General features: G+C 45.7%; 2 protein-coding genes across 5 annotated transcripts in view; one reads left to right on the plus strand and one right to left on the minus strand.

The window, feature by feature from the left end:
* The window catches only part of LOC136612469 (protein FAM169B-like), a 34,172-nt gene extending 23,924 nt beyond the window's left edge, over window positions 1–10,248 (minus strand). Inside the window, exon 1 of the mRNA XM_066592840.1 lies at window positions 10,154–10,248. Coding sequence (XP_066448937.1) covers window positions 10,154–10,199 — 46 coding nt within the window. The 5' untranslated portion in view covers window positions 10,200–10,248. The remainder of the gene's footprint in view (window positions 1–10,153) is intronic.
* Window positions 909–19,928, plus strand: PGPEP1L (pyroglutamyl-peptidase I like). Of its 4 annotated transcripts, none has more exons than XM_066592842.1 (6): window positions 909–1,005; window positions 13,736–13,823; window positions 15,099–15,151; window positions 16,589–16,705; window positions 17,383–17,609; window positions 19,538–19,928. In XM_066592842.1, the coding sequence occupies exons 2-6, from the start codon at window positions 13,781–13,783 to the stop codon at window positions 19,704–19,706; spliced, it is 609 nt and encodes a 202-aa protein (XP_066448939.1). In that variant the 5' UTR covers window positions 909–1,005; window positions 13,736–13,780; the 3' UTR covers window positions 19,707–19,928. The 4 variants fall into 4 exon arrangements, with proteins under 4 accessions (XP_066448939.1, XP_066448940.1, XP_066448938.1 ...); XM_066592843.1 differs by lacking the exon at window positions 909–1,005 and adding an exon at window positions 10,238–10,423; XM_066592841.1 differs by lacking the exon at window positions 909–1,005 and adding an exon at window positions 10,238–10,419.
* The last annotated feature ends 3,082 nt before the right edge of the window (window positions 19,929–23,010 follow it).

Genomic DNA, 23,010 nt, shown 5'->3' on the forward strand with positions numbered 1-23,010 from the left:
CAGTTTGGAAAATATCAAGGCAAAAACAGATAAAATCTTTGCCTGGAGGCGACTGCAGTGCGTGATCATCTTTGGGAAGCATTAGGTCTGATTCAGGTTTAGGCTTCTTCACTAACAGCAAACAGAGATGAGAATATGCAAATGGTGAGAAGTACAAACTATATTAGAACGTTTTAGAACTTTTCATGATACGATGAAAGGGAGCAGCATGGAGCAGGAGGAGTTAAGCATACTGATATAGAACTTTGTAGGAAAGGTTTCAGTAGAACTTGTCATTTATTGATCTACATATCTGTTCATACTAAGCTTAGTAGTCCAGTGGGCGGTCCTACTCAGTGATTGACAGTCTTCCTTCTATAAGTGTCCCTACAGACATAGCTGTCAATCACCGCCTACTGGACTCCTAAGCCAATAATTAGTTGATACCACATATAGATTAATAAATGACATGTATACTGAATCCGTTCCTACAAAACTATATCTCCGTGTGCTCAGCTCCTCCTGATCTACATCATGCTGCTTTCAGATCAGACTGTATGTACAACGCGCTAGGGTCCCTTTATTATACTGGAAAGCCTTTTTAATAATTCTGGATTATTAATGTCTCTAAAAGTGCTTTGGGACACTGAAAGGGTCTCCTGGAAAGTATGTAGCATTTTGTCCCTCCCTAATAATACAATGTAGCAAAGGAAAAAAAACTGCACCATACATACATTCAGGTACACGAAGGGTTAAAAGTAAAATAATTAGTAATTGAATGTGAAATATGGATGCAAATTAAAGACTTATGGTAACGGCACAGCAGATACCGTCTAACCACAAGGAGGGTAAATTTAGAAGCACTGCCCTGTGCGGAGGGAATTCTGGGCATTACTGAGTCCATCTTAAACAGACAAGAACTGGTAAACAACCCCCTCCCTCTCCCCATCCAGCAGAGCGAAGTCTGGAGGGTCCCGCTTGGATATCAGCTTCCTTCCATTTGTTTCTGCAGAATTCAGCTCCACCGTAAGGAATGTATTTATATTAAGGGATAGAAAATAAGTGAACCTGGCGTTAGATGTGTCTTATAACACAAGAGGAGCGCTTCCTGCAGCACTACGTTACTCTCATTAACCCCGTCACAATGCGTCGTGTCAATGACGGAGGGTAACAAGCAGCAAACGTGGCTGGGATCAACGGAAAACAAAACCACTAACTAGAAGAGAAAAAAAAAAAAAAAAAACTTTCCCAGAATTTACCAGGGTTACTATAAGGGAAGGGTCGCCACAAGCGCTTATGGGAAAGTTACACATTTTCAAAAAGTTGCATGCCATTTTTAAAAACAGCTTGCAGCTTCATCAGCAATCCAAATTGTATATATATTAAAAGTCATAATAAAGTTACATGTGCCATATTTCCACACACAGATATACCTGTTCTCAGCATATGACGACACAACATAAGCCTCGTGTGTATCTGATACAAGTTGCGATCAATATTCCAGAGCGATTTTTTAAAAATTGTAGTTTATCCTATTTTAGCACTCTGTCTACATGCTGCAGCCAGCCGGTTTACGTATGGTCACAGAGACTCTGCAGCATGTAATCAGACCCATACCAGGCAGATATAGTATATTTACCTGTCTTAAGGCTGCAGCGTACCAAGACAGGTAAATACAGGTTTTTGGTTTTTTTTACATAGCCAGGTTATTAAAAAAAAAAAATTATCGGAAGCTGTAAGGGTGAGTTTGCAGACAACGGATTTGCTGTTAAAATTTTCTGAAGAAATTTGCAGAAATACCAGCATTCCAATATCTGCACCAAATTGTGCATTTTGGTTTGTGGATTTGACCTTGTGGATCCAAACAACTGATTGCTTAAAATAAAAAAAGGGAGTATATTCCTCTTACCTATCGCTTGCTTCTCCAATGTGACATTGCCTGGGTTAACAGGGTGACCAGAGGCTGGCAAGAGAGCTCAAAACCGTTAGCACAGGAGCAGCAGGAGATAGGTAAGCCAAGTATACTCCCATCATTGGAACAGGGTGACCAGAGACAGACAAGAGAGCTCAAAATCATCGGCACAGGAGCATCGGGAGATAGGTAAGCCAAGTATACTCCCATCATTAGAACAGGGTGACCAGAGACAGACAAGAGAGCTCAAAACCGTCGGCACAGGAGTAGCAGGAGATAGGTAAGCCAAGTATACTCCCATCATTAGAACAGGGTGACCAGACACAGGCAAGAGAGCTCAAAACCATCGGCACAGGAGCAGCAAGAGATAGGTAAGCCAACTATACTCCCATCATTAGAACAGGGTGACCAGACACAGGCAAGAGAGCTCAAAACCATCGGCACAGGAGCAGCAGCAGATAGGAAAGCCAAGTATACGACCATCATTGGAACAGGGTGACCAGAGACCGAAAAGAGAGCTCAAAACCGTCGGCACAGGAGCAGCAGGAGATAGGTTAGCCAAGTATACTCCCATCATTAGAACAGGGTGACCAGACACAGGCAAGAGAGCTCAAAACCATCGGCACAGGAGCAGCATGAGATGGGTAAGGTGAGTATATTCCCATCATTGGAACAGGGTGACCAGAGACAGGCAAGAGAGCTCAAAACCATCAGCACAGGAGCAGCAGAAGTTCGAAAAGCCAAGTATACTCCCATCATTGGAACAGGGTGACCAGAGACAGGCAGGAGAGCTCAAAACCGTCGGCACAGGAGCAGCAAGAAATAGGTAAGGCGAGTATACTCCCATCATTAGAAAAGGGTGACCAGACACAGGCAAGAGAGCTCAAAACCATCGGCACAGGAGCAGCAAGAGATAGGTAAGGCGAGTATACTCCCAACATTAGAAAAGGGTGACCAGACACAGGCAAGAGAGCTCAAAACCATCGGCACAGGAGCAGCAAGAGATAGGTAAGGCAAGTATACTCCCATCATTGGAACAGGGTGACCAGAGACAGGCAAGAGAGCTCAAAACCATTGGCACAGGAGCAGCAGGAGATGGGTAAGCCAAGTATACTCCTTTATTAAATGGGTTACCAAGTTGTACAATTTCTGTAAATCCAGTCCACCAAGCAGTAAAATAACAGTAAAATAGTCATAATACTCCCCACTAAATTCCACAGCGCTGCTCCGGGTCTCTCCCTTAACATTACGTTTATATGCTACCCCAATCTGGTTATGGGATGTCAGTGACGCAGCAGCCAAAAAAAAAGTTCAGCGCTCAATCGTAAACTGGGTGGGACTGCAGCCGGCACAAAGACAGCCACGGAGGGCCAAGCAGCATCATGGGGCACAACGGGAGCGGAGAGACGTAAGTATATGCTGATTTGTCATTTTGCTGCATGGGGGGGATGGATTTACAGAAATTGTACAACTCGGAAAACCCATTTATATGATTACCTGCACCTGCGGAATTTGCTGCAAATCCTCCAGAAATCTGCAATAATAGGGTGGTTTGTACTACAACAGCCGGTCGTTACATTGCACAAAAATTACAAATCCCCGTCAAACTGTGCGCAGATACTTTGTCTCTGCCTCTTCCTGCCCCATCACCCTTTACTGCTTGCTGCTGTATAAACAGCGGTGAGAGATGGGGAGGAGCACTAATATCATGTTGTATGTTCAACATGGTGTGTGACTCAGCTGCGCGCAGCAATATCTAGGGTTCATGGACACGGTTGTATCATGCTTTTGTGCATGAGTGGATATTTAGATCCTGTAGAAAAACATCAAATAATAACTTCAAGGTTTCCTTCACACTTCTTGTAGTATTTTTTCTGGCTTAAAAAATACCCAGAATTTCATGCATTTGTGGTCATACATTTTTTAAGTCTATAGAAAAAACTCCCAAAAGAAAAAAAAAGCACTGTACCATCATCATTGAAAAAAAAAAAAAAGGCTATAGACCCAAAAAGGCACAAAAACCTAATGGCAGTAGTGCCTTTTAGGTTTCCCTATTGGCTTACAGCTAAATTGTGGCCTCAGCAAACATCAGGAAAAATACCACTGAAATCTATGTGTGAAGAAACCCTTAGGCCGCATGCACACGGCCGGGGCAGAGTCTGGCTGCGAGATCTCGCAGCGAAATCCAACCGTGTGCCGGCCAGTGACCGCCGTGTACCTGACTTGGATACACTGAGGATGTGCTGGCTTGCGCGCCTCTGCACATGCACAGTGCAGAGAATGATGCGCCGTCGATGAAGCGGATCCACGGCAATCCCAAAATTGACGTTTCGAAATCACCGTAGGATAGACAGCTTCCGTTGACTGCACTGGAAGCCATCCATGCGAGTTTCACACAAAAGTAGAGATGCTGCGATTCTTCCTCTGCGAGCAGAAATTGCAAGTGATTTCCGCTCATGTACATAGAAGAATCATTTTACATTGCACACTATGGACAGACATTGCTGCGGAATTCGCGGCAGGCTTCTAGCGGATGCACTGTGAGTTATCATTAAATTGATTTTGGGAGACGCAGATTGCATTTTTTCCCACACAGATCCACTATGGATCATCCACGCAGAAAAAATCTTCGGAAGCATTACATCTCTATAGCATGCTATGGGCAGTATTTGCTGCGGAATCCGGAGGTGGACACCCACTCTGGAACCCGCAATGCAAATCCGCCCGTGTGCAGGCGGCCTAACCATTGGCTGCCACTGGTGCGACGCATGTGGTTTACCACAGTGTGGGACCTACCCTTACATTGGTTTAGGCTGGGCTCAAATAAGCGGGTCGGATTCAGTTTGCGGATATCCGCAGCAGAAGACCTGTGCATGGTCGCGCTCAGTTTTCCGTGCGTATGACAGCGTATCGTCTTTGGGAAAGAACAAACACAAGCAAGGAATGACATCAGAAAGTAGCCCAACCCCCTGGAAGCTCCCTTCTATCACTCAGGTGACATTCCCTTGTGCTGTCGTGGTGAGAGCTGTCCTGAGAGCCTTCAGAACAGAATGCTGCTCTCCAGGTTTGGCTGGCTTATACTATTTATTTCGGAAGTAGTATAAACTATTCAAAAAAAACCCCAAAAAACACTTGAGCCGACTTCACAAGGGCGGACCGGAATCACGGGAGTTCCACAGCGGATTCCGGCTGTAAAGCCGACTGCTGACCCCGCGTAACTGAATTTTTTGTATTGCGTATGACTATGGCGGCTCGCCGTCGGTCATGCGCAAGTTTTTTTTTACTGTATTTCCCAATGTTAATTGCGTACAGGGGCCGCCCGCAAGGAACCCGCAGCAAAAAAAGAGCATGCTGCGATTTTTCCTTCGCTCGCGGAATACGCAATTTATATCCGAGAGTGTGAGCAGAAAAGCGACTTTGCATGCTTTTCAATGCCTGCGTTTTGCAGTGGATTCCGCAATTTGAATCCACTTGTGTGAAACCGGCCTTGTGTGAAGTAGAGGTTGCAGACAGCAGGCTGGATGGTGTGTTGCCCCCCAGACTGTCCTGTATTGTCTGCCCACAGATTCCTGCTTTCTTTATACCATTTGTTATATGGTCTTCTAGCAACGTGCGTACAAATCCGTGTCCATACACAATGTAATTACGTATGCACTGCGGATCGAACGCAGCCATAGAAATCAATGGAGCTCATCCGCGATACAATGGAGTTGCAGTTTTGCTTTCGCTCGCAGAATCCGCAATTCCTACCCACAAGTGTGAGCGAAACTTCGAAAGGGAATGCCTGCTTATTACCGCGTATCATAGGTGTTGACAGTGATGGTGGAATCCGCAATTCAAATCCCCAAGTGTAAGATCGGCCTTATTCATGTCCAGGCGTCATTTACAATTGTGATTGCTGATTAAAAGGGAACCTGTCATCAACTATAGGCACCATAAACTAAGTTATGGTTTAGGTCATGAGGAATCTGGGGAGCCTCCTTTCATACTCACTGGGCCTGAGGTGCCCCCCAGCTATATCAGTGTGTGCCCACCAACTTGACTCTTTTCAGAAGGCTCCCATTCATCTCTATGGAAGTGCGTATGCACAGCCTTCTAAAAAGTCAAGCTTGTTGGGCGCGCCGACTTGTCGGGGAACACCACAGTAATGGGGGATCAGAAGAGTTTGAAAAGAGGCTACCTGGACTCCTTGTCGCCTAAAACTTTAACTAGTTTTTGGCGCTTATAGTTGATGACAGATTCCCTTCTAATTAACGTATATATTGATCATACGGGTATTTATTCCATGATTGGAGCGCCAGGGTCTAGAGTAGAGATGAGCGAGCGTACTCACTAAGGCAAACTACTCGAGCGAGTAGTGCCTTATGAAAGTACCTGCCCGCTCGTCTCTAAAGAGTCGGGTGCCGGTGGGGAGCGGCGGGGGAGAGCGGGGAGGAAGGGAGGGGAAAGCTCTCTCTCACTCACCCCCCCTTCCCCCCGCTCCCCCCTGCTCACTCCCGAAACTCACCGCTCTCCCTCGCCGGCACCCGAATCTTTTGAGACGAGCGGGCAGGTACTCGCATAAGGCACTACTCGCTCGAGTAGATCTTGTCACACAGGTGTGAATGGAGCCTCAGCGTCAGCCTGGTCGAGTAATTACTCCAAACTGATATTTGTATTTTATACACCATCGCAGGAAACCCCTGACACTAGTCTGGCAAGCGCTTACAACACTGTGTGGGGTAATAAACACAAGAATGTAACCGCTCACAATATTAGTACTAAGAGCCTCGTGTCTACTAAACATCGTAATTAGCTGCGTATTGTTATGAACTCGTCATCTAGTAGACGGCAGTGCTGGCTGTAAATATGCAGCAACGTCACACTCCGAGGTTGGAATTTGGGGATTATAACGAGAACGGACTATGCTCACTTCTTCCTGCAGACAAAGGTTCTGCAGCAGCTGAGGTGTACATTTTGAAAGGTCATCTAAAATTCCAAAACCTAGTGACGTGTCAGCCGAACAGGCACAGAGCTCAGATAATTACTTCAGCCCTTTCATTTTAGCCATTGGTAAGAGTCTCCGCACCCGAACCTCACTGATCACAACTTACGACGCGTCGATAGGAAGTCAGTTTTTTTCCCCTCTTTTTTAAGTTTGGATACACTATAACCCCCCAAGAGCCAAAACTGTAAAAACTCTCCTAAAAATATAACTTTTTTAAAAATTATAGATTCTGTAAAAATATTTGGCGCAGAACTCAGTCGCCTTTAGTTCATTTTTAAACCCTTAGTGAAAATGAATTTTAGCCTTAAGAACCTGTAAATCATTTCCTCTCTTGCGCTCCAGCAGCCATAACTTTTTTTATTTTTCCTCAGTGTAGGTCTATGGAACTTCGTATTTTGTCGGACAAGTTCTAGTTTTTATAGGGACCAGTTTCAGGGACATATAATATATGGAATAACATTCATTTTATATTTTAACATTTTTCACCATTTTTTTATTGATTTATTTTCACAGCGTTCACCGTGTGGTACATATGTTAAGGCTGGGGTTACATGGGCGGATTCGTATTGTGGAATCCACGGATGATTCGTGGTAAAATACAGACATTGAACGGCATGCATTTTTGCTTTTTTGTTACACTCGCAGACACGAATTGTGCATTCCGCGAGCTGAAGAAAAATGGCAGCATGCTCTATTTTGCCACGAACTGCCTCCAGTGATGTCAATGGAGGTCATCTGACCCACAGCCCATTTGCAATTAACAGTGTGTCTGGGCTGCAGGTACCATTGTTAAGCGATGGCACAGGAAATACAAATGGACAAAAAAAAAACTGTACTGCGCATGACCGTCTGCGAGTCTCCGCAGTACAGTAATAGGAGGGTAACTGGCTGGGCTCACAGACGCTCAGCCTTATTGTATTATACAGGTTATTACGATTTTTTTTTAAGTTTAACAAAAATATCTGTTTTGGCATTTTCCTTTTTTCACCAAGTTTACCATGTTGGCTAAATAAAGTTATAATTAATAGTACAGGTTGTTACAGATGTGGCAGCACCAGTTAAGTCCATAAGTGAGCACCGCTCTCACACGGATGGATCGGATTCTGCATGTAGGAGCCTGCTGCAGAATCCGGCCCTGCCCCTGGACAGCAACCCCGCATACCTGTTTTTTCTTTACTGCGGATGACCGCAGACACTCGCCGTTGGTCATGCACAGTAAAGATTTTTTTTTTATTGTATTTCCTGCGCTGTCGCTAGGCGATCACGCAGGTACCTGTGACCTATCTGCAATGTCGTGCGTCGGTCGGCTTCCATTGACTTCAACCACTATATTAAACTTTTAGAACCCACGTCACTGCTTTTAGTTCATATGAGAAAAAAATGGATATTCACACTTTGGTCTATCTTACAGCTCACACCGGACAATGTGCATAAACTCTGTGCAGTTGGGCAGGGAGTCCGTACAGCACTCCACGTTAAGCCATTTTCACGTCGGCGGAGGTTCTCTCACAGATTCAGCTCAAAGTACCAGAAAAAATGCAGCGCTCTTTCTTCCGTCCAAAAGCCGGGCAGCTGGGTGCAAAAGGGGTTTACTCCATTCTAGTCAATGGTGTCTGCCCGGCGCTGTTCAGTTCCCTCCAGAGACTGAATGGAGCAGGAAACTGGAATCCCCAACGCAGATTTGAAACCACCCTTAGTGCTCATTCAAATAACCGTGATTTTGGGCACGTACTACGGTCGCGTGACACGCGGTTAATGGAGTCAATGAAAGTAAAGGGGTTTGCCATTGGTACACAGTCATCTTTACCCCCCCCCCTCCCCCCCCCCCCGATTGATGGCGAATTTGCGCTGCGGAAATTCCTCAGGAAACTCCATCCTGTGTGTTCACATCCTTGGGCAAATTTCCCACGGGTGAGTGCGATATCTGGCCATGAAACTCCACCCCATATCGCGCTCCCCAACATGTGATGTTTTTTGTGTTAAAACTGCCTCGCATCACTTAGGGGGAAGTAGCAATCCTCCGCCGCCACTAAGAGGATCGCAGCGTGTTTCCCATTGTTGTTAAAGGGTAAACCTCGCATCATATCGCACTTGTGTGCACCGCAGGTGGTGCCATGCTTTGGAAACAATGGGCGATGTGATGTGAGGGCACACCTAAAGATGGGCGTAACTAAAAATAAATGGCTCATGTGTGTGACCTGATTCAAAAGAATGGGTTCATATTCATGCGAAACCGGCCTTCGGTACGTGCAGACTTTGCAATCTTCACAGGACTTTGTTGTAGATTTTGGCGCAGATTTCCACCTTGGAAATTAATGAAATCCGAAGTGAAAATCCGCCGCTTTTCCACGAGAAAACACGTGAATTCGAAAATCTCTGGAATAACGAGACCGCTGCAGATTTTTCCCGCTGTGAGTGAATGACGTTTCTGAAAACCGCATTGACACTCACCGCACCGAGCGTTGTGGCAGAATTTCATCGTTACGCAGATAAAGTTCCACGATTTGTGCAGACACCTTTAGAATAAAGACGTGCGATGTCGGGAATGCATCCGTGATCCACGTTAGGCTCTGGTTTGACTGAACGATTCTCGTTTACACCAGTGATGTCATCGCCAGTTCGTTCGCTCTCGTGCAGTCCGTTTAGACACGCAGATTCAACGAGAATTATTTAGTGTTTCACATAAGCGAACGTGGAATGCTAAACAATTAGCGTTTAAACAAAACGAGGATCGTTCCGTGTAAAATGACCCCAAGCTCTGTATGTTTTTTTCTGAAAGCTGAAAAAGAAATGTGATTGATAACATACATGTCTAAGAACGTACAACTCCTCAGCGCTGTGCGGCCTACTAGCAGGACTGGCTCTATGCCAATGAACGGAAACAATTGGGAAGACTTACTAGAAACCTTCTATCACATTACAGCCGTTATGAAACATCATATATACACTAGCAGTTGCCCATGGCAACCAAATTTTCTACAATGGTTGTATAATCTCAGTGGTTGCTATGGGCAACGACCACACTGAATGCCTCTCCAGGTGTTGGAAAGTACTACAACTCCCAGCGTGCATTGCCTCTATAGAGCAGTGCTGCATTCCAGGTGTTGCCAAAAACTACAACTCCCAGCATGCATTGTAAGCTTGTTATGACATGTGGGGATCTGACACAGGAGGCCCAGTGACTGGCCGGCCGGGGCCCTCCAGCTGTGGCAGTAACACAAGTCCCAGCAGGAGAGCCATAGGCAGTCCTATGTACACAGCCCCTCACACTGTACCTCCCGCCCGCACAGCTCTGGGGCTCGTTCCGCTCAGCTGCTCCATCACATCCTGTTGTAGCCGCCTCCTCCTGTGACCCTCCCCGCTCAGCCAGAGCGGCCATAGGCCGGGCTAATCCCTGTGCAATGCGGGGAATGTCCTGCTGAGAGGGAGGCGGGGAGCAATGTACAGGGAGCGTGGGACTACAACTCTCAGCATTCCCACACAGGCTGTGCTGGGAGCTGGAGATTCCCAGGCAGCCGCTGCACGGAGTAGCGTTATAGACGTGGGTAGATATCTATCTATCTATATATATATATAAAATCTATTAGTATATAGAGCCTCATGGACGGTCAGTCAGGCCAGCAGCCCAGAATGGCGGCCGCTGACCTGCTGCTTAGCAGTAGAGGAATATGGCGGCCACGGACCTGCTTAGCAGTAGAGCGGTATAGCGGCGGACCTGCTACTTAGCAGTAGAGCAATATGGTGGCCGTGGAACTGCTGCTTAGCAGTAGAGCAGTATGGCGGCCGCGGACCTCCTCCTTAGCAGTAGAGAAGTATGGCGGCTGCGGACCTGCTGCTTTGCAGTAGAGCAATATGATGGCCGCAGACCTGCTGCTTAGCAGTAGAGCGGTATGGCGGCCGCAGACCTACAGTTTAGCAATAGAGCAATATGGTGGACGGTGACCTGCTGCTTAGCAGTAGAGCAGTATGGTGGCCGCGGACCTGCTGCTTAGCAGTAGAGAAGTATGGCGCCTGTGGACCTGCCACTTAGGAGTAGGGCAATATGGTGGCCGCGGACCTGCTGCTTGGCAGTACAGCAAGTATGGCGGCCATGGACCTGCTGCTTAGCAATAGAGCAATATGGTGGCCGTGGACCTGCTTAGCAGTAGAGCGGTATGGCGGCCACGGATCTCCTGCTTAGCAGTAGAGCAGTATGGCGGCAACGGTTCTCCTGCTCAACAGTAGAAAAGTATGGCGGCTGCGCACCTGCTGCTTAGCAATAGAGCAGTATGGTGGCCGGTTACCTGCTGCTTAGCAGTAGAGCAGTATGGTGGCCGCGGACCTGCTGCTTAGCAGTAGAGAAGTATGGTGGCCACGGACCTGCTGCTTAGCAGTAGAGCAGTATGGCGGCTGCAGACCTCCTGCTTAGCAGTAGAGCAGTATGGCGGCTGCGGACCTGCTGCTTAGCAATAGAGCAATATGGTGGCCGTGGACCTGCTTAGCAGTAGAGCGGTATGGCGGCCACGGATCTCCTGCTTAGCAGTAGAGCAGTATGGGGGCCACGGATCTCCTGCTTAGCAGCAAAGAAGTATGGCGGCTGCGCACCTGCTGCTTAGCAGCAAAGAAGTATGGCGGCTGCGCACCTGCTGCTTAGCAGTAGAGAAATATTGTGGCCGTGGACCAGCTGCTTAGCAGTACAGCAAGTATGGCGGCCATGGACCTGCTGCTTAGCAATAGAGCAATATGGTGGCCGTGGACCTGCTTAGCAGTAGAGCGGTATGGCGGCCACGGATCTCCTGCTTAGCAGTAGAGCAGTATGGGGGCCACGGATCTCCTGCTTAGCAGCAAAGAAGTATGGCGGCTGCGCACCTGCTGCTTAGCAGTAGAGCAATATTGTGGCCGTGGACCAGCTGCTTAGCAGTAGAGCAGTATGGCGGCCGCGGACCTGCTGCTTAGCAATAGAGCAATATGGTGGCCGTGGACCTGCTGCTTAGCAATAGAGCAATATGGTGGCCGTGGACCTGCTTAGCAGTAGAGCGGTATGGCGGCCACGGATCTCCTGCTTAGCAGTAGAGCAGTATGGCGGCCGCGGACCTGCTGCTTAGCAGCAGAGCAGTTTTCTGCTACCCACCAGTTACTATCCAGAGTAACCGTTGTGTGCAGCACAGACAGACGTATCCGGGCTGGGACTGAGTACAGTGTCAATAGGCAGTCTCCGGTATCTGGTGCCATGCTGACTGCAGGCCATCCTACAGTTATTGGAGGGAGTGTGGGGAACGATTCATAGAGAGAACACCAGCGAGGTGATCCCACAATTGGGTTCAAGTCTGCGTAATTAGGGGGTCGGAAAGTAGTTGGAAGTCTTGTCGGCTCTTCCAGCCGCTGTCGGACATTTCTAGCCGTGTGACGTTGCATTGTCTTACTGGAAGATCCCATCTGCCCCATGAAGACAAGCCATTTATCCGGGGGACGTGATCCGTGAGGAGGGACTCATAACCAGATTGGTGCGGAGTGCCGCCACGTGGAGAACGGCCCAGAGAACGCCATGCAAAAAAAAGTCCCCAGCTCATAATGCTGCCGCCGCCAGTATGTGTTCTTCCAGCGATGGTCGCCGGGTGTTTGTTCTCTGCTGATTCTCGCCAACGTCCATCCTTTCAGTGAAGCAGAAAGCATGACTCATCGGAGAAGGCAACTCTTTGCCAAGCAGCAGTGGCCACTTCCGATACGGCCGCGCACACTGAAGCCTTTTTCTCAGCTGCACCTTTGTTAGCAGCGGCCGTCCGTCTGCTTCAGAGCCCCATATACAGAAGGCTGCGCTGAACTGTTGTTTTAGACCCCTCCGGTCGCCGCCTGGTGCTCATAGTAAGCTGCTCCACTGTAGCGCATCAGTCGGCCCTCGCGCACCATCATAGCCGATGTTCACCTCTCACATCATTGGCACGTGGTGCGCCACGGTTTCTGCGTTGGCTATTCCCAATGATGCCATTTGCCCGCTCACAATACTTTCACCACAGCAACATGTGAACCGGTCACAAACTGCGCTGTTGGAGAAATACCGCCACCCTTGTCCGAGAGCCAATCAGCATCCCTATTAGTAACTCTGATCGCCCCTTTCACCTGCAATAAGAATGAATGATGTGTGAGCTGACAGCCTATCGCACACCTTACAGTGGATATAAAAGTCTATAAACGCCGCATATACGCAATGTAATCGCGTATGCTCAGCGTTTCGTATGCACACAGAGAATAATAGGGCTCTATCGCAAGTAATAAAATAGAACATGCGTTATTTTAAGCGCGTTTTATACGCAATATATATACACAAGTGTGAATGGATCAGTGTACTTTAACTTTATAAACCGTGTGTAAGACGCAGTGAAATTACGCTCGTGTGAGCCTGGCCAAATATGAATCATTTCGCATTGATTTCCACCTTCTATGTGACCCGTTATCTGTACAAATCCACTGAAAAACATCTTTTTGGGCGGAAAAATAAAAATAGCAAAATTAAAATGTGGTTGCATAAGTGTGAAGCCCCTGGTTTCCTTCCCATTAGCGGCATGCTTTATCTTTCTGCGATATTTTATTTTGAATCTCCCATGTTTCCCTATGGAGCCTACCTGTTTATGGCGTCTCCTAGCACCAACGATTTTCTGTTGATGCGATAAATTTTTAATATTAAAAACTCCTATTAACTTTCTCGCAATAAAGTCGTGGCCAGCAGCGACCTGGTGACGCTACCAAATCGCAGGAACAATTTTGCGATATCGCTGTCGCCCGTGTGAGAGATGCCTTAATAATACAATTACATGTTGTGATATACGGACTCTTGTAATTTTCTGAGATCCCAATTACTAAATCTCACTTTTGCATTGCAGGGTCTACCAGTTGGTGAATCAATCCCAGCGCACTGGGAATAGCTCATGGCTTCCAGTTCAAGTAGTCCCAGTCTCATTGTTGTTACTGGTAAGTACCTGGTAAAAAAAAAAAAAAGATCTAGGCGATCAGTAAAGTTCAGGACACGCATTAGCACCCAACAGCCGTCCCACGGACTACTGCCCAACTATCACTCTAGTTTAAGGGCTCTTTCACACGAGAGTGTATTGGCTGCGTTTTCACGGCTGGCTGATATACGCTACGCATCTGATACATTGGTTTCCAATGCATCAGTTCAGATGGACGTATTCCCGATACGTAAAAATGGCCGGCCAAGATAGTGCATACAGTGTGCATTCCGGCCGGCCGTCTTTATGCTAGAAGATAGTTCAAGAACGGCCGGAAGTATCTCCGGACAGAATACAGTGGGCGCTGCCATAGACTCCTATGGAAGCCTATGACAGCTCCCGGATAACGGAGGGAGTTTAGCAGCCTGACTGCTATATTCCCTTTCCCTTCTCTCCCCCTGTCCACCCCTTGTCGGCTGTCTGCAATGAAAGGGAACAGGAGCTAGTGTGCTAAAGTCCCATCCCTCTCCCTTGTCGGCAGTATAGACTGGAGCGGAGAGGGGGGGAGGGACTAGCGCTGCTAAAGTCCCGCTCCCTCCCCTTGTCATAAGCTGGCAAGCGGCAGAGAGGAGGTGGGAGTTTAAACTCCCACCCCCCGCCAATGGTATCCCATGGCTGCGGCATATATGTGCCTCGGGCATTAAAACGGGAGCTGCAGCCGTGACTTGTTCACGGCTGCCTCTCGTTCATGCAATTTACGGCTGCACTGTGCTATGATACGGCCAGACCAAAATCGTTGCACCTCTAGGAATAAAGCCTAAAGTACCGAAATGACAGTTGTTTAAATAAATGGCGCCTGCCCGCCACCATTTCCAGTAAACAGGAGTTGCTCAACCATTGAGTGGCTCCTCCTTACACAACCTGACAGTCACTTGGCTTTTAGTTCTGCTATAAACCAAGTCCAACAGGTGAACGATTTCCCGTTCAGTCACCTGTTGGCGGCTGCACGCACCCAGGAAGATGATCGCCCGAATTTGCTGTTTCCAGCAAGAATTCATAGATAATCGCCCCATGTAAAGGAGCCTTAGGTAGTAATATTTCCACTTGTAGGTTTATGTCTTCATTTCTGTTAGTGGGCATCCTGTCCTCTACAGGAATTTAGTCCCACTACTCACTTTAGTATTTCTTAATTTTCCAACACCTTTAAGTCGTGGAAACACAAACTAGTACAACCTCTGCCTATATTAACTATTGAATTAGTTGAGCTGAACTTTTGTTTTTGTTTGTTTATTGGAAGGTTTTGGTCCATTTGGAAGTTATTTTGTAAACTCAAGTTGGGAAGCAGTGAAGGTAATCGGCTTCAGCCAGAAGTAGTTTTGCTGTGTTCCTGTTTGACATCTGTAGACTATATTCACAAGAGATGCATGGTGTGTCCCATTTATAGGTCTTCTCTTCCATAAATCATGGGCAAACCAAAAAGCCTCATGCACCAGGCTGTATCACAGCTCCATATTGTAGATGAGCAGTAATTTCTTACCCATAGGGTGGCACACAGGGGTGTTCCTATAGCTCCATATATTTCAGGTTTCGTATGGTGGTTTCTAATTGTCAAGCATCCGGCTAATGGAACCCCCCAATCAGTTCATCATTGGGGAACCTGCAAAGTAAAAAGTGGTTGTCCAACACCTTTAGGGCTATTTCAGACGACCGTATATCGGCTCGGTTTTCACGCCGAGCTGATATACGGTGTCCTTGTCTACAGGGGGGAAGGGGGGGAATATACGGTGTCCTTGTCTACAGGGGGGGGGGGGGGGGGGGGGATGGAAGAGCCAGGAGCAGGAACTGAGCTCCCACCCCTCGCCACTATTTGCAATAGGAGGGGGCGAGACGGCGGAACTAAGTACCTTAGCCCCGCCCCTGTCCCACCCCTCCCATTGCAAATAGCAAGGGGCAGGAGCTCAGTTCCTGCTCCTGGCTCCCCCCCCCGCCCCCGCCCCGCAGACAAGGACACCATATATTGGCTCGGCGTGAAAACCGAACAGATATACGGTCGTCTAAATAAGCCCTTACCCTGCAGCCAGGGCTCCTATGGTTACCTGAGAGGAATATATACATACACATATATATATTCTCTCACATTTGCTTTGTGGATTCATTTTTTTTGTTCTGCATCGGTGCAGAAAAACGGAATTCAAGCTCAGACAGATTCAAGGGCTAAAAGTTTATGGCAGGGCTTGCCTGAGGTCAGATGGTGCCCTGTGCGAATTTCTTTTTTTTTTGTAATAAAAAATGTGAAACTGAGTAAAACTGCCTTTTAAAGGGAACCTGACATCTGCTTTAAGCACCGTAAACTAACAGTGCTACTAGGCAATGGTTTTTTAAAATTTTTTTAATGCTCACCCGCTCTGTAAATCCCAGGGTGCCCACCGCTGAAGTCTGTGCAGTGCACCATAGTAAATCCTTTCAGAGTCCCATGCACACATTCTCCCGTAGAGATTGTGCACGAGACAATATGAAGAGTCGGATTTTCATACACTGCAAGAACCTCAGGGGTGGGATTCACAGAGCAGGCGAGTATAAACAATACCTCGTCTCGTAGCACCATAAGTTAGTCTACGGTGCTTAAAGCAGAAGACAGGTTCCCTACAAGTCACATAAGAGTTCTAGGACCAGAATAGCAGCTCTGCTTCTGACTTTGTGCTTTTAGATTACCAAAGGCGTTTTATACTAACACTATATACCAAGTCCCTCCATTGTGTAGTGTAGTTCACCATTACCTTGTTGCAGGAGCTGGCAAAACTTGGCCTTGGTGACGACGTTCAACTCAAGATCTTGGAGCTTCCAGTAAAATACAGCGAGGTGGAAAAGAAGATGAAATGGATCTGGACAGAGCTGCAGCCACAGGTTAGGACCATCACATGCACTATGTTAGCACTTCGTAGATGGGAAGATGCAACAATACTTCTGCAGCACCACCTATTGGAAGGCCGCATTCCTGCAAGTCAATGTCAGACTTTTTAAACAAGCTTTATAACAATGACTGGGAATTGTAAGCCAAAAGCAGAATAACCATGCACAGTCATCTGTCTCACATTGACTTGCAGGAATGCTGCCTTCCAATAGGTGGCGCTGCAAAGGTATTATTTCATCTTTCATTTGCATATTTCCCAGAGGAGCATGGATGGCCACACCTTGTAGATGCTCTCCTTAAGGAGAAACAATACCCTTCCTGAGCACTTAGTAGGGCACACTTATCTATACTGTGGGGGTAAGACCGATACTTTACAAGTAAGCATGCGCTACATACGGTGCGATTTAAGCCCAACATTTCTTACAGGACAGCATGCTGTGCTATTCTCCCCTGTAAAACAAAAGCTAGATTTTGAATCTAAATTTCCCTTCTATACAATTATATAAAAGGTGCCAATAGAACAATGCCAGTTTTTGACCATCCTCAAACATTTTAAGACCATTTTATGTTTTTGTTTCATTTTGTGCCCAAATGCAACTTCTAAACAACCCGCTTTCACTGTGTTCATTTCCTGTTATTCTTTGCTGGCAAAAATGGCAAAACACACTAGCTGTCTGTGCATGTTGGAATGATGTCTTCATCCAAAGCAATTGCCCTGGAGCAATGCGGAAGAAACAAAGGCTACATGGAGAAAGACCTCAGCGGCGCTCACCCACAAGGAGGCTGCTGTTTACTGGAAGGACCGGAAAGAATAGAGTCTGCCGTTAATATGAAAAGCGTCTGCAAAAACATATCATGGCCAGGGGTTCATGTTATCCATTCCAGAGATGCTGGGAGGTAAAAGAAGTTCACATCAGTACTTTGACTGTGCCTGGAAAGAATAGCATAGGGAGTTTACAGCTGGGGGTATGTGTTAGTTATTTGACATCTAAGCATATTTTAAAGGGGTTATCCAGGATTAGATAAAAAATGTCTGTGGTGTTCGCAGAAACAGTGCCGTGTCTGACCACAGGCTATGTCTGGTATTGCAAATTAGATTCATTCACTTGAATAGCAGCGAGATACAATACTAAACGCAGACCATGGTCAAACCTGATGAAGTTTCAAAAAAAACAAAAAAACGCAATCTTTGTTTGGTTTTGGACAGACCCCTTTAAGTATGGAACGGGCCATAAACTACAGATTTCAGCCCTGTTTTCTGTATGTCCTATTATTCACAGTTGGGTGTCTTAAGACTGTCATCTTGTCTGACACCAGATGCAAAAATTATACATCGCCAACAACGGACAGAGCAATCCCTTCCTTGTTCTATGGTTTGTGCAGGGTTCTATTGAAGATGATTTTGTAGACATATATGCTATGCCGCACATCTCACCCAGCACAGATGAAACCACCCAACAACCTGAAAAGTCCAACGTGGCATTTCCTCATACACTAGTCTACCAAAGTAATTAGACATCTGAACAAGAATTAAAAGGATTTATGTACATATGTTTTTACTTAGGGGGGCTCCTCTGGCCCTAATGACATCAGATACTCTCCATGCCATACTTTCTATTAACGTCTAATACACTTCAGCTGGTATTTCCCTTTATTCATCCTGCAAACACCTGGCAAATTCTCTCAAAGACGTTCCAGTTTGTCCCAAAGATGTTCAAGAGGGTTCAGGTCAGGACTTCGTGAAGGCCGGTCTAGTCGTGGAACACTCACTCATACCCTCAAATCAATGTAAAATAGCACAGAATTTAGGACAAGTGCATTGTCTTGTTCTAAGTATTGCTGACCATTACACTATTATCTAGAATGTCAAAGTACACCTCCGTGTTCATGGTTCTTGCCCCTACAACCAGGGGGCCGAGACCATGCCATGTAAAACACTCCCAGATCATAATTGAACCTCCGCCGTGCATAACTGGTGGTGCAACAAACACATGAAAAAGGTGTTCCTCAAGTACATCCATCTGATTTGAAGATGGAGTAGTAGGATTCATCACTCCATAGAATGTTCTTCCATCGCTAAACTGTCCAATGACAATGCTCCTTGCATCATTGTAGTCGGGCCCATACATCGTTTTTGAGAGAACTGGCCAGATGTTTGCAGGATGAACGGAAGGAAATGCCAACTGAAGTGTATCAGAAAAGTAGAACGTATGCCATGGAGAGTATCTGATGTCATTCATCCATCTGGATTTGAAGATGGAGTAGCATGGTTCATGATTCAACAGAACGTTCTTGCATTGCTCAACTGAACAATGATGATGCTTCTTGGCACCATTGTAAATGGGCCAATGCATCTTGTTTGAGAGAACTTGCCAGATGTTCGTAGGATGAATGGAGGGAAATACCAGCTGAAATATAACAGACTTTAGTGAATGTATGCCATGGAGAGTATCTGATGTCATTGGGGCCAAAGAAGACCCCATCAGGTATTAACATATAAAAATATATACTATGATTTTTTGCTCAGTTGCCCAATGTATGTTTACCATCACAGTTCTTGCCATTAAGAAGTGGCAACAGTCAACAGCAAATTTTGATAACTTTTCAGCCATCTTAAATGTATACTATATGGCTAACTGACACTTTTCTAAAGAAAAGTGACAGAGAGCAACACACATTAAGCCTGTCCTTCTGTAGTATTCATCATATTCCCCAACTTGCCTGTATTATAAAGTACACGCTAGATTCTAATAGAACATATCTGGCATCTTTTTACTCTAGTAGAGTCCGTTATAAGTAAGATTTGCTAACGTGTCTCTCTATAGGTACCTCTGTGAATATGCCTACTACATGTCCCTCTACTACGGCTCTGGTAAAGCTGTGTTTATCCATGTGCCAGCATTGGGCAGGATCATAACAGCAGGACTACTGGGACAATCCTTGCAAATCATCATACAAGAGGTGTTAAGACAGCTCAACCAGCTATGTGCCTGATGAGAAAAGCTAAATGTCTGGGATATAATCAGTGTAATTATACCATTGTAGTACAACTCCATTCAGAAGAGCCTGAAGAGAAACCGTATAATTTACGGTTATATCCCCCAAATAAAGTCTAATAGTAGATGCTTAAGTCTTACCTTGAAATGGAGGAGGCCGTATGGGCTTACTTATACATAAAAACTCTTGCAAATAAATTGGCGCCGACCAGTCAATCCAGCCAAATCCATCTTCTTAGTACCCGTACATCTGGATGTTTCTACATTTTCTTGAGCTTGCATGATGAACATAAACTACTCATGGATGTGCCAATATCTGCTACACAGAGAAAAACTGCAAGACCTAAAGGTCCATTTACATGGGACGGGTTTTTGGGTAATCGATGCTAGACAGCTCTACTGCTGAGCTGTTACACAGGAGTATCGCTGGCATCGCCCACAGCGCTGCCGGCAGGGAGACGGAGCGGGCCGCAAAGTGTTCTTCCCCTGCCAGTCTCTATTCCCAGTAAGAGCTAGTTGTTCACAAGTGAATGACTATTGTTTACACTGAATGGCAAGTCATTCACTTGTCAGTCATTCTGGTTTCACACACTGTTTTTGGAAGGAACAAAAACGTTTTGGATTCAGTTTTTGAAAGGGAACATATCACCCAAATTTTACTCAATGGCCAGGAGGGGACGCATTGACTTGTACATATAGGTGTGTACCTTTCAGTTTTAGGGTATTCTCGGGTGCATCTCTATTCAGACAGCATACGAACGTCCTATCTATGTGTGGAACACTGAAATACGTGCTGCATTTTTTTTTCTGCTCGGACTTTTCAACGGAATAGAAAAAGCCCATGTGACTGACACCCATTCAAATGAACCGGAGCTATTCTCGTCTAATTTTCGGTCCAAAAATTGGACACAAACAACATCTGTGTGCACGTATCCTAATCATGCCTGTGAGGTTAGTGGGATGGCTACTGCAAAGTTGAAAAATGCAGGATTTTAGTTTTTGTTTTTTCTTTTTATAAATACAGATTTTGATAAAAAATAAATAAAAAAATCTTTAAAAACCTGTTTAACACAAAAATGTGATTTATATAATAGGTCATTTTCTGATGACACATTCCCTTTAAGGCAAAGTCAGAGGTGGATTCAAAGGTAATCAGCAATATAAGGCTAGTTTCACATGAGCGTTTTATCATGACCATCTAAAGCATTGGATTCCAATGCATCCGTTCAGATTGGCGATTTTCCGGCCTGTAAAATCAGCCGACCGGGAAAGATAGCGCTTTTACTCGGGACTGGAAGAGATAGGTCTTGTCCTATCTTTTGCAGGAATACGCTGGCCACTCCCATAGACTCCTGTGGGAGCCTATTAGAGACATCAGAAAAGGGAAGGGGGAGGGAGTTTAGCAGCGGTTCATGTTGCTTAAGTCCCTCCACCTGCCAGCAGCTCCCATAGGCTGGGGGGAGTTTAGTGCACTAGCTCTGCTAAACTCCCGCCACCTTCCTTTGCCAGCAAGGGGTGGAGAGGAGGAGGGACTTTAGCAGAGCTGAACTTTCTCCCCCCTGCCAATGGGATTCCAGACTGTGGCATACATACGCCACAGCCCGGCCGTCTGAATGGGCAAGAGAAACAAGAGATACAACCACGACTTTGTCACGGCTGCCTCTCGTTCATGCGCTTTTCGGACGTGATGTGGGCGGCCGAAAATCACAGTGCCTGTGTGAAAGAGCCCTAATGGAAGGCTTCTTCCTGCTGGATCCACTTTTGGCTTTGGATCAAAAAACAGCATTACAAAATGCAGCAATGTTTTCTAAAAATCGCTGTCAGATGCGAATGCCAAATATTGTAACATCCAGTGTCAGAAACTGCCTAATCAGAACTTTACTGAAGTGAACATTTTAAAACCTTACTGGAATAGAAGAAAACCTTTGTGATTCAATAAAGAGGACAATAAACAAAAAGAAAAAAATTAAAAGCCAGAGTGCACTTAAACCACTAAAAAAAAAAAGGGAGCGAAGAATCACTAAAAGCCTATAAAATGCAAAAAAATGTGATAAGTAAATAACAGCAGCAAAGGTGAAGACAAAAAGACTCCTTTCCAAAGAGTAAAACTAACCCTAAACTGTTCAACTATATAAATAGTAAAAAGACTTATACTAAGTGGGCCCTTTAATAAATATGTAGGAAAAATAGAGGGCGAAGAGGAGAAAGCAAACCTATTAAATAGTTTTTTTGCCAGTGTATTCACTGAGGAAAATGAAATGTCAGGTGATATGCAGAGTTATAAACGCTTCATTAAATGGCACTAGGCTAACCCAGGAAGTGCATAGTCGCCATAAAATGGTTAAAATAAGCAAATACATTTTCCAGGATGGCATACACCCCCAGGTTCTGAGGGAATTAAATATTAGAAACAATAGTTTGCCTATCACAGAACCTGAAAACTACAGGCCGGTAAGTCTAACTTCTAGTGTGGGAAAATGTTTGAAGGGTTTGTAAGAGATGCTACCCTGGAGGATCTCAAGGAAAATAGCTGTATAATTCCGTATCAGCATGGGTTTATGAGTGGGTCATTCCTGTCAAACCAATCTGATCAGCTTCTACAAGGAGGTAAGTTCTAGACTGGAGCGGAAAGAGTCATTGGATTTTGCGCATGTAGGCACACACATGCGCAAAAAAAACAGCTCGTCTGACCGAGCCCTAAAAGTGTTACTATGTAAAAGGTGCACTACCAGGTCAGATTCTGAATGGAAAAACAATATACAGCACGAACCTGGCAAAATGGTAATCAGTGAAGGAGAATTCTAAATAAATCATATTTTTGTGTTAAACATTTTTTTTAAAGAATTTTTGGTGAAAAATTTTTGGTCACAAACTGAAATAAATAAAATTATATATCATACCCTCCATTTTTCACACTGATCACACAACCTAAAGATACCTTTACATGGGTATACTGTTGGGCACAGAAGTGCCCAACAGTTACCCAAACAACTATACCTCCTGTGCTTTCACGCAACAGCCCAATGAATGGAGGTGGTGCGGGCCAGAGATCTCTTCCAGCTGCACATCTCCATTCACTGCGAATAAGCAGTTCATAGATGAATGACTGCAAGCTTACATAGTTCGATAGTTGCTTGGATCTTAGATGAGCTAAAAACAAAGTGAATTCAACAAGTGAGCAATTTCTCGCTCAATGTTCTGTTGGCTGTGTGGACACAGGCCGACTATCACCCCCCCCCCCCCAAAAAAAAAACAAAAAAACCCCACTTTTTCCAGAAACTATTCAGACGATAATCACCCCG

This window comes from Eleutherodactylus coqui, chromosome 2 (assembly GCF_035609145.1).
Source record: "Eleutherodactylus coqui strain aEleCoq1 chromosome 2, aEleCoq1.hap1, whole genome shotgun sequence".
Lineage (NCBI taxonomy): Eukaryota > Metazoa > Chordata > Amphibia > Anura > Eleutherodactylidae > Eleutherodactylus > Eleutherodactylus coqui.